General features: G+C 40.8%; 1 protein-coding gene across 1 annotated transcript in view; it reads left to right on the top strand.

Moving 5' to 3' along the window:
- Nucleotides 1–2,821: 2,821 nt before the first annotated feature.
- The window catches only part of RIT2 (Ras like without CAAX 2), a 367,214-nt gene continuing 356,088 nt past the window's right edge, over nt 2,822–13,947 (top strand). Inside the window, exon 1 of the mRNA XM_002924796.4 lies at nt 2,822–3,125. Within this exon, the coding sequence (XP_002924842.1) occupies nt 3,023–3,125 (103 nt within the window). The 5' untranslated portion in view covers nt 2,822–3,022. The remainder of the gene's footprint in view (nt 3,126–13,947) is intronic.

Raw genomic sequence — 13,947 nt, 5'->3', positions numbered from 1 at the left:
TGGGTGCATTGGTTAAGAAACCAGGCATGCAAATTCACAAAATTTCACTAACTAAAGCTGAAGATCTTTATTTTGAATGCTTCAAAATTCAAACATCAGTCAGTTTTGTGGCCCTTAGTAACTCAAGAGAAGGGACTAGAGTGGAGTACCTTAGAATTTCAAAAAAGAGGTAGACAAAGAAAGTTTTATAACTAGGAAAGTCCCACTGCCCTTCATGTTTTTCATCTTCCCTATAAATAGGGAAAAATCTTGCTGACTTCCATTTGAGGAGTACAGACAGATGCATTAAACATTCAGGACAAGGCTAACGCACTAAATTTCCCTCTCATAATGCCTGCTGATATTTGACAAGCTACTCATCTATTTACTGTTAAAAGACATTTCCATAGGCTCTTTCCTCTTAACCAATATTAAAATAATTGTACAAAAGAACACCAAGGACACAGCTGGCATGACAATTCCTGTGTTTTACCAACAAATCAGAATGGCTGACATGGAAAACACAGTAACAGATGGTGGAACAGATAGCCAGAGGGGCAAGTGATTTGCTCAAGGTCATAAGAATTTTGCACCAGAAGTAGAAACAAAAACCAGAAAGACCTTGAAGCGAAATGCTACTGTTTACATATCTCTTTTCATTGAGGAATAAAGTTTCAATGAATCAATTAAAGGATAATTATACTACGGCTACAGTTCTTTATTAGATCCAATTATGGAAATGACAGTTTTGTTGGAAGAAATGCAAGTAGCCCACTTTGTCTGACTCTGTTCTATGGAGTGTGAGGGCACAAGACTGGAATAAATTCTTTGTGTCCCTATGTGGCATTCTAGGCTATTAGATTGTGTTATTTAGGCATTTGATTCATGAATATATGTACAAAAGGGTCAGTCAGGTTAACATTTTTGGTAGATTTCCCTGACATTCGTGTACAGAATGAATTGAGTAGTGTGAAAGGGGAAAGGGCAGGGAGACTGTCCTCAGGGAGGACAAGCTGTAGGATTCCTCAGGCACAGAGGTCAAATACAAGAAGAGGCTGAACTAAAGTTAGAACTTGGAGGGTGACATGCTCCCTGCAGAGACAGAGAATGATACTGACCTTGCTGAGGATGAGTGATACAAGCAGGGTGTCTGATGGCAGTGTCCAGGAAGCAGGTTCATTTTTAAAGCTCAGAGGGAAAACACAAACTGGGCTCCATCAAAATTTAAAACTCTTGCTCTTTGAAAGATACTGTAGAAGAGCCACAGACTGGGGGGAAATATTTGCAGAACATGTATCTGATAAAAGGCTTATATAGAATATAAAAGAACTATCAAAACTCAGTAATGGGGAAACAAACATCTTGATACATCTATTTCGACAAATTTTGAACAGATACTTTAGCAAAGGAGGCATGCAGATGGCCAATAAACACTTGTAGAGATGATTTTCTCTTCTGGTGAAAGCTTATGAACAGGGGACTGGGAGCACCATTAACTCAAAATAATAATAATAATCATAATCATGCAATTAAATAGTGCTTACAATGTGCCAGACACTGTTCAAAGCACTGTGCAAACATTCAGCTCACTTAATGAGTTAATAGAGCAGGGTTTTAATAATCCTTTTTATAGATGAAGAAACTGAGGCACAGAGAGGTAAAATAATTTACTCAAGGTCACACAGCTATGGAGTGGCTGAGTCCAGATGTGAACACAAGCAGTCAGGCTCTAGAGACTATGACTATTTGCTACCTCTCCAATTACCAAAAAAATATGTTGAGCATCCCCTCTGTGCTCAATGCTTGGTCATACACTATGGAGTCATAAGAAGCTGATTAAATATAGTTTCTTTCCTAGAGGAACTTAACATCTAAACAGAAAGATAAGCCTGTGTACACCAAACCCTTGACTGCATCTAATCATGATACAATTTCACAATTTGAAAAAAGACAATAAACATACAGAACATCATTATCACTTGTTTGAAAGGCAGGGTCTGACTATGACAATTAGTGATTACTGAAAGCGTTCCAAGACGTCTATAATTTAGAAATTTCCCAAAGAAAAACAGACAAAGTAGAAAAGAGCAGAATCTGAAAGAATTCAAATAAGAGGTAGGAGTCTGGACATTTGAAAAAGAATCTTCTGGGATCTTTAATACTGTCATAATTGTCGGCAAAATATATATTAAGTATCTCTTTCATGCTTGGCAGAATCCTTGTGTTTTAGATTATCCTTAACAAACTAGTGTAAACAAGGATGATCCATGTCCAAACATGACAATGACCTAATTCAAATACCTCCTTATGTTAGAACTGCAGCTGTCAAGTGAGCTGAAACAATTTCTGCTAGCCATCTATTATTTCAATAACACTAAAGACCCATCCTTAAGAGCCCTGAGTTACTGGTTTGTTTTTTTTTTCTTTTCAATTGGTAACATCTCTTTTCCCAGAATGAAAACCATGCAAGAAGATGGAAGCAAGGAGATAAACAACAGACATCTTTCTTAATTAATTGACTCTGATTAAAAGAAAATAGTGTCTTTGAAGCTGTAGCTACAGATGTCAGGTTGTGAGACATAGAGCATCTTCTAAGTCTCAGATTCACTCCATTCCAGCAGCCCAGCCTGGAAAGTAGCCAAATTCGTGCTTCTAACAACTGCGACCGCGCAGGGGGCAGGAGAGAGAAAGGAGAGACAGAGTGAGGAAGGGGAATGAAGAAAGAAACGGAGGAGGGAAAGGGGGGGAACAAAACAAAAACACAACAAACAGAGACAGAGAATGAGAGAAATTGAGGGAGACGCAAGAGTGAAGGATAGGAAGGGGGGGCGGATGTAAAAGGCAGATTTTTATTGGAAGCAATTGAAGTGGTTGCTATGAGACCCGCTGGAGCAGAGGACCAGCAGCCAGCCCGACGCTGATGGTTCTTACCTCCTACTAAACCTTTTCTTTTGACACAGTTTTAGAGTTGCTTAATATCTGAGCGAGCACCTGACACGGGCGACTTTTTCTTTCTTTTTTCTCCTCCCGTCTCTCGGGTAAGATGGAGGTAGAAAACGAAGCCAGCTGCTCCCCCAGCCGCGCATCAGGCGGGTCCAGAGAGTACAAGGTGGTAATGCTGGGAGCTGGGGGAGTTGGTAAAAGCGGTAAGTTTTAATACCAAATGCTGGGGAAGGAGGGAGCTCTGGAGAGGCAACTCTATAGAGCGAATAATGATGATAAGGATAATAATAATGCTGTGGGAGGCTAGCTGGCTGTAGCAGTTTAACACAAGTATCTGAAAGGATGTTTAAAAGTGCTAAGGACTGTTGAAAAGACGCAGAGGAGTCAGGAGAATGGAAAGAGCCAGAGATAATGTATAGAACTTAAAGAAGAGCTTTTTTTTCCCTTTGATTTCCTGCTGGGTGATATTTGATCGTAATTTATATGTCCTTTTTAAAGTTAATAACATGATATTTATGAAATAGCCATGATATCAGAAAAATATGCTCCTGTTCTCAAAAATACTCACATGAAGAAGGAGGTGCTCTGACTAGTCAATGAAACACACACGCAAACACAGACACAGGGGCAGGATTATCAATGCTCATTGTTGTGCTTGTTTCTGGGATTAGGAGCTTCCTGCCCCCTTTTCCTTGTCTCTGAGCAGACATAGTATGGTGTGGTCTTTGAAAGCCATGAAGAAAGTTGGTTTCTAAAAGTGGCAGGGGCTGGAGGAGTGGTATTCTTTGTGGGAACTGTGCAGGGTGATCAAACCAAATTTTGTGGTTAACAGGTTTAGAAGAGAAAGCTACATGCTTAACGGATATGGGATGCTAATGGAGGTAAAGACTGGTAAATTTATTTTGCTACATTAAAAAAAAGCAACAACAAAAGAAGTTGTCAGTGGTGGGGTTTCCTGAGGGGCTCAAAAGGCCAAATATAACAAATTCAAACAGTAGGTAGTAGTGTTTCAGGCTGATCATATGGTGACTATCTTGGAGCTGTGGTTAGCACTAGAAAATAAAAGGGTAAATATAACTTTTTATATAAATTCAAAAAGATCCCCAAGGGGGATACATCTGTGGGGATGTCAGAAAACAGAAGAAATATTAGAGTTAACATAGACCAAAAAAATTATATATATATATATATATATGCGCCATAGTTTTGTGCTTGACAAAAGGATTCAAAGTTGAGGCCAAGATTTTGGCATAAGAAATATCCCCACCCCAAAAAAGCTGATAATTTGGTAGTGAGTCCACAGGTGGTAAGAAAGTTGATCAGTAAAGAAAGGAGAATAGGGAGTGAGACTCTAGCAGACAACAAAGGTAGAGAGGTTAGAAAAATAGCAAGAGAGATAAAATTGACACATCGTCCCCCCTAAAAAAACACCATAATGGATTAGTATAAAAATAAAAGAAATAGGTGAATCTGGATTTGGTCAATTACTAAATTCTTGGTCTAAATGAGAAAAATAAGTCATCTCTTCTAATAAGGAAATGTGAAGTGAAAAACTTTACAACTGGGTAGGAATGAGGAATTTTCTAAAAGCTTTCTTTTTTTTTTAATGGTTTGAAGGGGAAATATCAAAATAGGTAAGGATTAGGGTGGGAGGGAAAGAAGAAGGAAGGATAAAGAGAAAATAATCTGAAATAAAACTATCTTTTGAAAGAATATAGTCAGTCAGATGCAAGGAGGAAGAACAATGTGAGAATAAAATAGGAGAGAAAGAGCTCTAAGAAGAAGGCAGGGGCTCCTGGGTAGCGCAGTTGTTAAGAGTCTGCCTTTGGCTCAGGGCGTGATCCTTTCAGGATCCAGTCCCACACCGGGCTTCTCTGCTGGGAGCCTGCTTCTTCCTCTCCCACTCCCCTGCTGTGTTCCCTCTCTCGCTGGCTGTCTCTCTCACATAAATAAATAAAATCTTTAAAAAAAAAAAAAAAAGAAGAAGAAGGCAGGAGACAAATCAACAGAAATGCTAGCAGCTGTCTGTGAGGTCAGAGAGATGCTGTGAAAGCCCCACAGTGTGCCTGTGGGTTACCTTTGCTTGCTGGCTGGGTATTTTCCTGTTTCACCAGGAGCTTGGGGGATGTGGGAATAGCATGACTGGTTTTTAGTCATATATTCCATGGAAATGGACCCCAGAGAGAGGAGATGTAGGATAGGGCATTCTTCAGCAGTATACTTATCCTGGAGGTGATATTATGTCTACTGTTTTGACCTTCCCCGTATACTTTTGTACTGACTAATCATTGTCACCTTCCCAATAACCAGACATTTTTGACATGATGGAATGTTGGCAGAAATCTTTGACATGACAAAACGCTGGGCTGCTCTTACCTTCACTGTCTACATTAAATAGTTGAGCAAAACTTTTTCAGTGTGATTAACACAGGAGTAGCCAGCTCACCTTCGAGATGGTTAAGGATAAAAGATGGTTAATAGTTCTGCTGTGCTGTTACTTTAGAGAGAATATAATTCACAGGACAATTCCAGGTCCAAAAAATGCTGTCTTCGTGGCTAAACATTGGAATCAGAGTGATAGAGTCACATCTTGCTCTTGGGCTTTGCCCTGTGATTCATTGGGGGTTGACAGTATATACATATTCAAGCACTGATTCTCAACATTAACCTCTTTTGAAGGTTAAAATGTTTGCTTTCAAGCGAACTAATTTTTTTTTTAAGGAAAAAAACACTTTTTGTATTGATGGATATCTGGATCAACAGAGCCCCAATTTACTTTCCTTCCCAAAATTTTCAATGGTTTATGTGAAAGAATTGCACAAACCTAATCAGGTGGGTTGTAAAGGGATTTCAAGGAGAAATCTGCTGTTCTGAAGGAACTAAAGATGCATCAAGCTATCATCTGCTTCTAATTCTGAGTCATTCTGAATCTGCCTTGAACATGAATGAGAAACTCAATTTACTGGAACCATAATTTTTAAATGAACAGAATCTTGGAGATTGTCTATGCTTACTGTGAAATTAGATTTTTTTTTCCCTATCCATATTTTACTAAGACATCTTTTGGTGAGTAGGAAATTTTGGAAGGATTTGCAACTTCACTGAAACAGGATTTCGCACAAGATTTAAAATGTATGGGTAAATAATACTGTGTTTGAGAAATCTCAAACCACCAATCAACAAGTTGTTGAGCAGGTATTATGCATGGGCCCTGTGCTAGGTCCCATAGAGAGGAAGCAAGAAGGAAGTGAACATTCCTGTGGCAGTTATGGAAACGTGGTTTTCATGCTAATCTCCAGTCTTCACAATCTAAATAGCTGTTGCCAATTTGCAAATGGAAAAACTGAAGCCCACGGTGACCACTTGTGCTTGGCCACGGAGGTAGTAATAGATTTCTGTGACATTTTACCTGACTTTTCTACATTCTATTTGACACCCTAGAAGAAAGAACAAAGAGTTTTACCACTTACTATCAAGAAGAAAATAGGGTACCTGAGTGGCTCAGTGAGTTAAGCATCAGACTCTTGATTTTGGCTCAGGTCATGATCTCAGGGTCATGAAATCGAGCCCCATGTGGGCTCTACTCTGAGTGTAGAGCTTGCTTGGGATTCTCTTTCTCCCTCTCCCTCTGCTTCTCCCCCACCCACCACACACTCGCTCTCTCTAAAAACAAGAGAAAAAAAAGGAAAAAAAAAAAAAAAGAAAACAGGCCTGTTGGTAATGCATTCTCTACTTCTTGAATATTATATCTAAAAATGATTTCTACCATCTAGACTAACACTCTCATTTTTCTATAGCTTTATAATCTTTATATAATCTTTAAATACAAGTATACAAACATAATATTTATATTATTTATAAATGAAAACATATTTATATCATATTTATATCATATTTATATTTCTATAATTAAAAGTTAAACTTAATGTTATCCAAGAGTGTTGTAAATACTGAGAAAACAGGATGAACAAGAAAGAGTCCTCACTCTGTCTGAAAGCTGGAGGAACCGAGGCCCGGGAAGTTGAAGGGACTTGCCAAATTCATGCCAGAGTCAAATCTAGAGCACAACCCCCCTGACCCCCTTGAAGCTGTTTTTACTCTATATCTGAGTTTTTACACAGGGTATTGTCAAAGAAATTGGATCAGTTACCCAGTGAATTTGGTGTGAATTAGGCACATTCTAGCCTCCCTTTCTGTTCCACTGCCTACCATCCTTTCCCCTCCCTCAAAACAAAGAAAGAAGTAAAATCTCACAGCTATAGTGTAAGAGTTTAATGGAGTCTAAACTAGCCTTGTTGTTGTTTGTAAGCATGACCTTTTCTCTGTCTCTGTAGTTTGGAACATAAGGCTTTTCTTCCATGACAGAGCATGGCTAGTGTCTGTCTCCTTCCCCTGCATTCCCATCCGGTCCTTCCAGCTCAGACTCAAACAGCAGATCTTATCCAATAATAATAAGACCTTACTTTCCAAGATACATTATTCCTACTCTGTTTTATGATCTGAATTGAGGATAAAATAATTTGAGGCAAGCAGGTCATCTAGTCCCTGTGTTCAGACGAGGCATCTGAGGCATGGAAGTATTGATTTTTGTCCAAGAGTATATACAAAAGGAAGTAAGAAATAAGAAAGTAACGCACGTTTTCTAACTTGAAATTGTTTTCCATCAAATTCTGTGAGAAAAGTAGAGGAAGAATTCTAATATCAGATGAGATTGACGTGGACTTCTCCACTCCCTAGGACGCATTTTGGAATTACCTTGGTGAAATTTTGTCAAGAGTGAAATATGTCTGAAGTAGCACGCAAGTGACTGGGTCAGGGAAGGGTGTTGTTCCTCACTGTTATTCTAGCCATGACCCCTGCCCTCCCTCCGGGAGCTCACCAGCTCATGGGGGGAAATATATTGTTTACTGCAAACTGAGAAGTTTATATTCATTCTCTGACAGAAGAACTGGGGAAGCTCAGGGTAAGTGGTGGTTAGATTTGCATGTAAAAGCTAAGAAGGCATCTCAGCTGAGGTGATACTTGCATTGTGTATTAAGGGATGAATGGGATTTCTTGAAGTTGGGAAGGAACAGTACAGAGAGAGCGGGAGGATGGAGAGGAAGAGTATTTAACAGGAACAGGGCATGTGAAGAGAAAAAGCCATGTGAGGGCTATCGCAATAATGGAGGGACCTTGATACCTTGGTATCTTTGGGGGCATTTGGAAAAATCTCCCCTAAGTCACGCTTTCAAACTATCTCAGAAAACTGAAAAGAAAGACAAAACAAAACAAATAAGCTGAAAGCAAACAGTTTTAGGGGACTCAGAATTGATTAGAATGCATCCATTGTGATTTTTTTTTAAGAGGAAACTCATTTGCAAAATAGGCAATCCTACTCTGTCCCACACTCTCCTACAATTTGTCTCTTTTATACATTGAGTTTTGTGAAGCAGGAGTTTATAAAATGAAAGCAATAACAATATTTTCTGAGGTAAACAGAAAGCAGCACAAAACCAATTGCTTCAACCACAATGAATTGTTATAAGCAGGTAGAAAATCGAGCCTTTATCTGATGAATTAAATCAAGGCAAACAACCAAGTGCATCATCCCTGTCCCTAAGGCTCTATGTTTTACCTCATTAGCAGAACTTTGGATCTGACAAAGCTGAATAATTGCCACATCATGACCATGTGTTATTTGAACCCTCTGAATTGCAAAGGCAAAGGAAAAAAATAAACAAGGGAAAAATGAAAAGATTTCAAGACTGGGCGGCACTCTGCTCTCCCCCTTAATTGTCAACACCCTAATCATATGGCACGTCATCACTCACCACAATCCTGTTGCCAAGGACTGGCCAAGAGGGCCTAGTAAGGCTCCGTAGAAAAGTAAATTGATAGCCACTGGCTCAAATAATGATTGAAAGTGTAATTCAGGTAAAAGATGTTGACGAACAATATTTCCACAATTATATGCACTCTATAGATTTTAAACTGATAAAAAAGACTTAGTACCATCCTATGTCTTTATCAGAAAAAGGGCCTGGAGATGAATGAACTTGTATCGATCCCTGACTACCCGTATGCTGGGTGCCTTACACATACACATTCACTTCGGAGCCCCAATGGCCAATGATCTATGGCATTCACCTGACCCCATTTATTCCTCACCTCGAGCTGGTGAGGTAGACATCAGTGTCTGCACTTCATACATGAGAAAACTGGGCCCACAGAAAAGAGTAATGTGCCCGGAGACACAGAGCTATGAAATGATGAGCCCGAGGCACCCACATATCTATCAGTTCAGTGCTCACACTGTTTTCATTTTCCCACGCTGAGAGTTTTCATTGTGTTTCTTGAGGAGACAGTACAATAAACCTGAGTTCTGACTTCAGCTGTATCTCCATAGATCCATTGCAGACATCAGGCAAAATCACAGACACCAAAGTACATGGCAGATTTTAATTTTGTATAGAAACTACAGAGTGTTACCCTGATTAGGTGGGAAATGCATGGGATGTTCTGAGTCAACAAGGTATAGGCACCAAGGGCATCCTGTGTTCGGGTTCATTCTGAGACCCCTGGGGGCCTCATCCACATAGGGAAGTGAGGACAAGCCCCTCAGCTTAACAAAATCAAGTAACTCAGTAATAAGAAATTATTAAAAATTGGAATTATGTTAGTGAAGAAAATAAATGGGGTGCTGGATATTTCAGGTGGATTTTTGAAATCTCTTGGGTGCTGATCAGTTTTAGGGGGAATATTTTCTCTATATGTGTATATTATGGAGTAATTGAAAGAAACTCCAGTCACAAATGGGAAATAACCTTCTTTGTCTTTTATTTAATAAGAATAGAGGGTGTGTGTGTGTGTGCATGTCTGCATGTGTCTGCGTGCGTGTGTGTGTATCTGTGTATGTCTGTGTATCTGGACCTATGAAAGGCCCTGAACTATTACCAACAATGACACCCCCCACCCTGTCTAGTGGGGTGAAAAGGATGCGTGAACAGAGAACTGTTGTGCAATGGGGTAGGTGCACAGGGAGAGATGTACACATGGTATTTTGAAAACAATGTACGTTGTGGCTCAAGACGTTAGAGGAACCTCCCGTAGGAGGCTTAGCTGCTCAGCTCCAGCACTGGAACCAGAAGCCTCCTGACTTTCTGGATGCTGGATTTTCCCATTGGACTATGGTGCCTCTTATAAATAAAACAGCATAAAGTCTGCTTCTCTTAATTGGAGGTTAGGCTGCTGATGGTGACTGGTGTGTGTGTGTGTGTGTGTGTGTGTGTGTGTGTGTCTTGGCAATGTGGCGGGGTCCTGAGTACACTGACGGAGAGCAATTCTCTGCGTTGCTTACAAGCATGCCTGAAACTCCCTGACTGCTGAGTTTGGCTGTTATTTACAAAGCCCAGCAATGTGCTCAACTCAATCACTTGAGTTTTGCGCATAAATGTCAGCTCTCTGATGACCATGGCTAGCAGTGCCATCTGCTCTTCTGGTTCATCAGCAGACACCAGCGAAGTGTCACTACTGACAGTTGTGCCAGGTAATCCATCCTGCCCTTTCTGCCTGCTCTGCCAACACCATCACATCAGCATTGGAATAGGCGCTGTTCTGGTCTCCATGCTCGCAGGTCCTCGAGCATCCCGCCGCTGCTCAGTGTATTGGGGAGATGGCAGCATGTGCCAGATTCTCCCTGGAGTGTGAGTAAAGCCCAGAGCAGGCTGAAGGACGTTGGTGGAAGCTGAGGATGTTGTGTTGAGAAGGAAATCAGAGGATGCACAAGGTTGAGAATCCCAGGGAAAAAATCTCTACTTGAACTAGAATAAGACTGTAGAGAAAATTGGCGGTCTCACAATAAGACAACAGACAAGGGTTTTTAAGTGGTTTGATAAGTTGTGTGGTAGGGGAAGGTTTTTGTTCAGAAGACAGCTTGTACGGGGAAAGCATTGCTTGGGTGTTTGGGTAGTTCCTCACAGGAGAAGGAAACCTTAGAGAGTTGATCACTCCCTACTTTTTCTTCACACACTTTCAAGTGAGGAACGTGTCTGCGTTGTCTGTGCTTAAGCCCCTGTACACGCACCAGGAGGGATGATTCGCGTTCTGTCCAAACTATGTCTCTGTCTTTCAGTTGCTTGCCCCAATGAAAATAATGTGGATTTTTGAGTCTGTAATGTGCCTAATTCTGTTCTAAGTGCTTTCTATACATTATTTCGTGGAATCCTCCAAGACACTGCGGTGTGGCCGTGGTGATTATCCTTAGATGACCGAGGAGAGAAGCAAGGCTGGGGGAGGCTGCGGAGCTCTCGCAGAAACCCAAAACCTGTCGTTGCCCCACAGGAGTCAGCCTCTGTCACGTCCTCTGCTCAGAACCGCCCATGTTCCCCACCTGCCCTTGATCTGTAGGATGACCCCTTGGAGTAGAAATTATGACAGAACAATGTGAACCGGAGGCCTGAGCATGCAGAAACCCAGACTTGTGTTTTCTCATCAGTAAATAAGGATAACACCAATACTGACCGCAACGACTCATACTTGAGTATGTGTAACAAAACCTCACACATGATAAATGCCAGATAACGTGTGTAACGTAAATGGATAATTTGTCTTTAACTGTTTGTCCTTAATACCATTTGAGCTTGCAGGGGCCACTTGGACTCTGAGTGCCTGTTTTCTCCATCCTAAAAATAAAAAAAAAAATGACATTATTTAAAATCACCTCAGAGGATTGCTACATAGATGATATTAGAAAATATTGAATACGGTGAATTATAGTGCCCAGGATATTCCATCCTTTATAAATCCATTGCTTGTTGTCCTTCCTCTTTACCTCCTTTCTTCCTTCCCCTCCTCTCTCTCACTTCCCCACCTAAGGCAGTTCACCTCAGTAGAGCAGGAGATGGCAGATCTTTCAATGGGTTATAGGAGAATGCGATTGGGGTTGAATATTGTCAATGTGTCATTGTACCTCCACTTGCTCTATGCCTACTCCTGCTCTCTATATCCTTATATTGATCAGTTGTGGCTTTAGTCTCTTGAGTAGCAATTTCACTGACAATAATAATGGTGGTTTACTAAGGTAAACAAACCCTGTATTCATCCTAATTGACCCATCACATGCACACACACAACACTGCCTCAGAGAGAAAAGATTTGAGGGTTTGAGGATAGTCGCCTGACCTACTACACTAGCCGCAAAGGGTTTGCTTGTAGGGGCTACAGTTTATAACACAGCAGGCCTGTGCTTGAATTTGGACTGATTTTTGTTAAATGGAAGAAATCAGACTCTTTATTTAGAAGCACGAGGGGCACATCTGTTATTTGAAATTGAATTGTACTTTAACTAATTGGTCTCCTCCCATCATCTTTTAACCCACGTGGACATCTCACTGCTTTCTGCTCCCCATTTCACCATCAGGGCAATTGTCCATTTTGCTTTTCTCTTCTCCTACTGAAACATCTTCAGTGGCTTGCCCGTTGCCCACAGGCTGACATCCAAAGTCCACAGGACTCCTGATGTCTGAGACCACGTGGTACTATCCAGCAACGAATCATCGAGGAGGCATCCCCAAGGCTCATCACATAGGGAGCAATGTTGTGTTGGATGGCGTAGAGGAATCAATCCAGACAGGGCAGAGATTTGGGAATGGGGCAACAGACACAAGTGTCAGAAGTCAGGAGGGATCAGTGAGGGGTTGAAGCAGAAAATCAAGAATACCGATGAAGTACAAGCCTGAAGATCCAGAACCGAGGTTACAAAGGCCAAGATGGTGCAGAAATGTCATTTTATGTTGGTTCTGGTATGATAGGATTTGTTGCACTGTATCTCTCATTTCTCTCTTGGTCTTTCTGTCTCTTTGTCTCTGTCTCTCCCCCTCCTCACTGTGAGCTATGCTCTGATCTAAAAAGACCCATAACTACCAGAACGATCTGTCTTCTAGACAAATTATTCTACTTTTATCCTTCAAATTCTTGAGGCTTCTTCCCTATAGTATTCACATAATTATTCCAACATAAGCTCTTTCTTCCTTTCTCTCAATGTCTCCAGTTTTATCTTTCTTTCCAGATTCTGCACAAGTATTTTCTGCTCCTTCATATCTTCCCAGTCTACTCCAGTCTAGCCTTAGTCCCCGTACATTTAAAATTCTTCCTGACTATTCATTTCATCACTGTTCACAATTACACAGGTTCTTCTAGTGTCTGGGTTGTGGTCTTAAAATGTTATTTAAATCTTGCATTTTTATGTAACTTTCGGTCTTTTTATACTTTATCTCCCCATCTTGAATGCAAATTCCTACAAGATAGGAAATAGATTTTATATTGTCTTTTCTCTCCTGTGAAGCCTATGATAGTAAATTCTCAAAAATATTTATAAATTCAATTTCCCTCTTTCATCTTTGAGAAAGGATAGGGAGTAAGACACCACACTTATGTGGTGAAATAAAACTAAGCAATATTCTAAAATTCTGTGATGCAAAGAGCCCTGGATATAGAGAAAGAAACTGAAACCAGTAGACGCATAGTAGATATGTGAGTGGAGGGGCGGCTATGGTTTGAGAGGAACCCAGGCTCAGGCTAGCATGAATACTCTTTGGTGACAATGGATTTGAAGATGAATAAGTCCACTCTATGTTTAAGATGCTCAGTAACACAAAGAGGTGAAAGTAAGGTTGTGAACCAAAATTTCAGCTAGGCAAGAATAAGTAAGATGCATGTGCCGTGTTGCAAGAAGTGATGGTGTGCTAGGCAGATATTGTAGAATCAGGAACAGTGCACATTCCTTGAAAGCCAAATGACAGGGACAGTTGGCAGCGGAACACAGATGAGACACTGAAAATAACTCATGTTTTATTTACCAAATCACTATCCGCCTGTTACTGGAAGGAAGGTGGGGTAGAAGAAAAGGATTTTATGAAATGTTCTCAGGGATGCCTGGGTAGCTCAGTCGGTTAAGTGTCTGCCTTCCTCTCAGATCAGGATCCCAGGGTCCCAGGATGCAGCCCTGCATCAGGCTTCCTGCTCAGCTGGGAGGCTGCTTCTCCC

This window comes from Ailuropoda melanoleuca, chromosome 14, assembly GCF_002007445.2.
Source record: "Ailuropoda melanoleuca isolate Jingjing chromosome 14, ASM200744v2, whole genome shotgun sequence".
Classification (NCBI taxonomy): domain Eukaryota; kingdom Metazoa; phylum Chordata; class Mammalia; order Carnivora; family Ursidae; genus Ailuropoda; species Ailuropoda melanoleuca.
The sequence above is the reverse complement of the archived record's forward strand: the minus strand, read 5'-3'. Positions and strand labels throughout refer to the sequence as shown.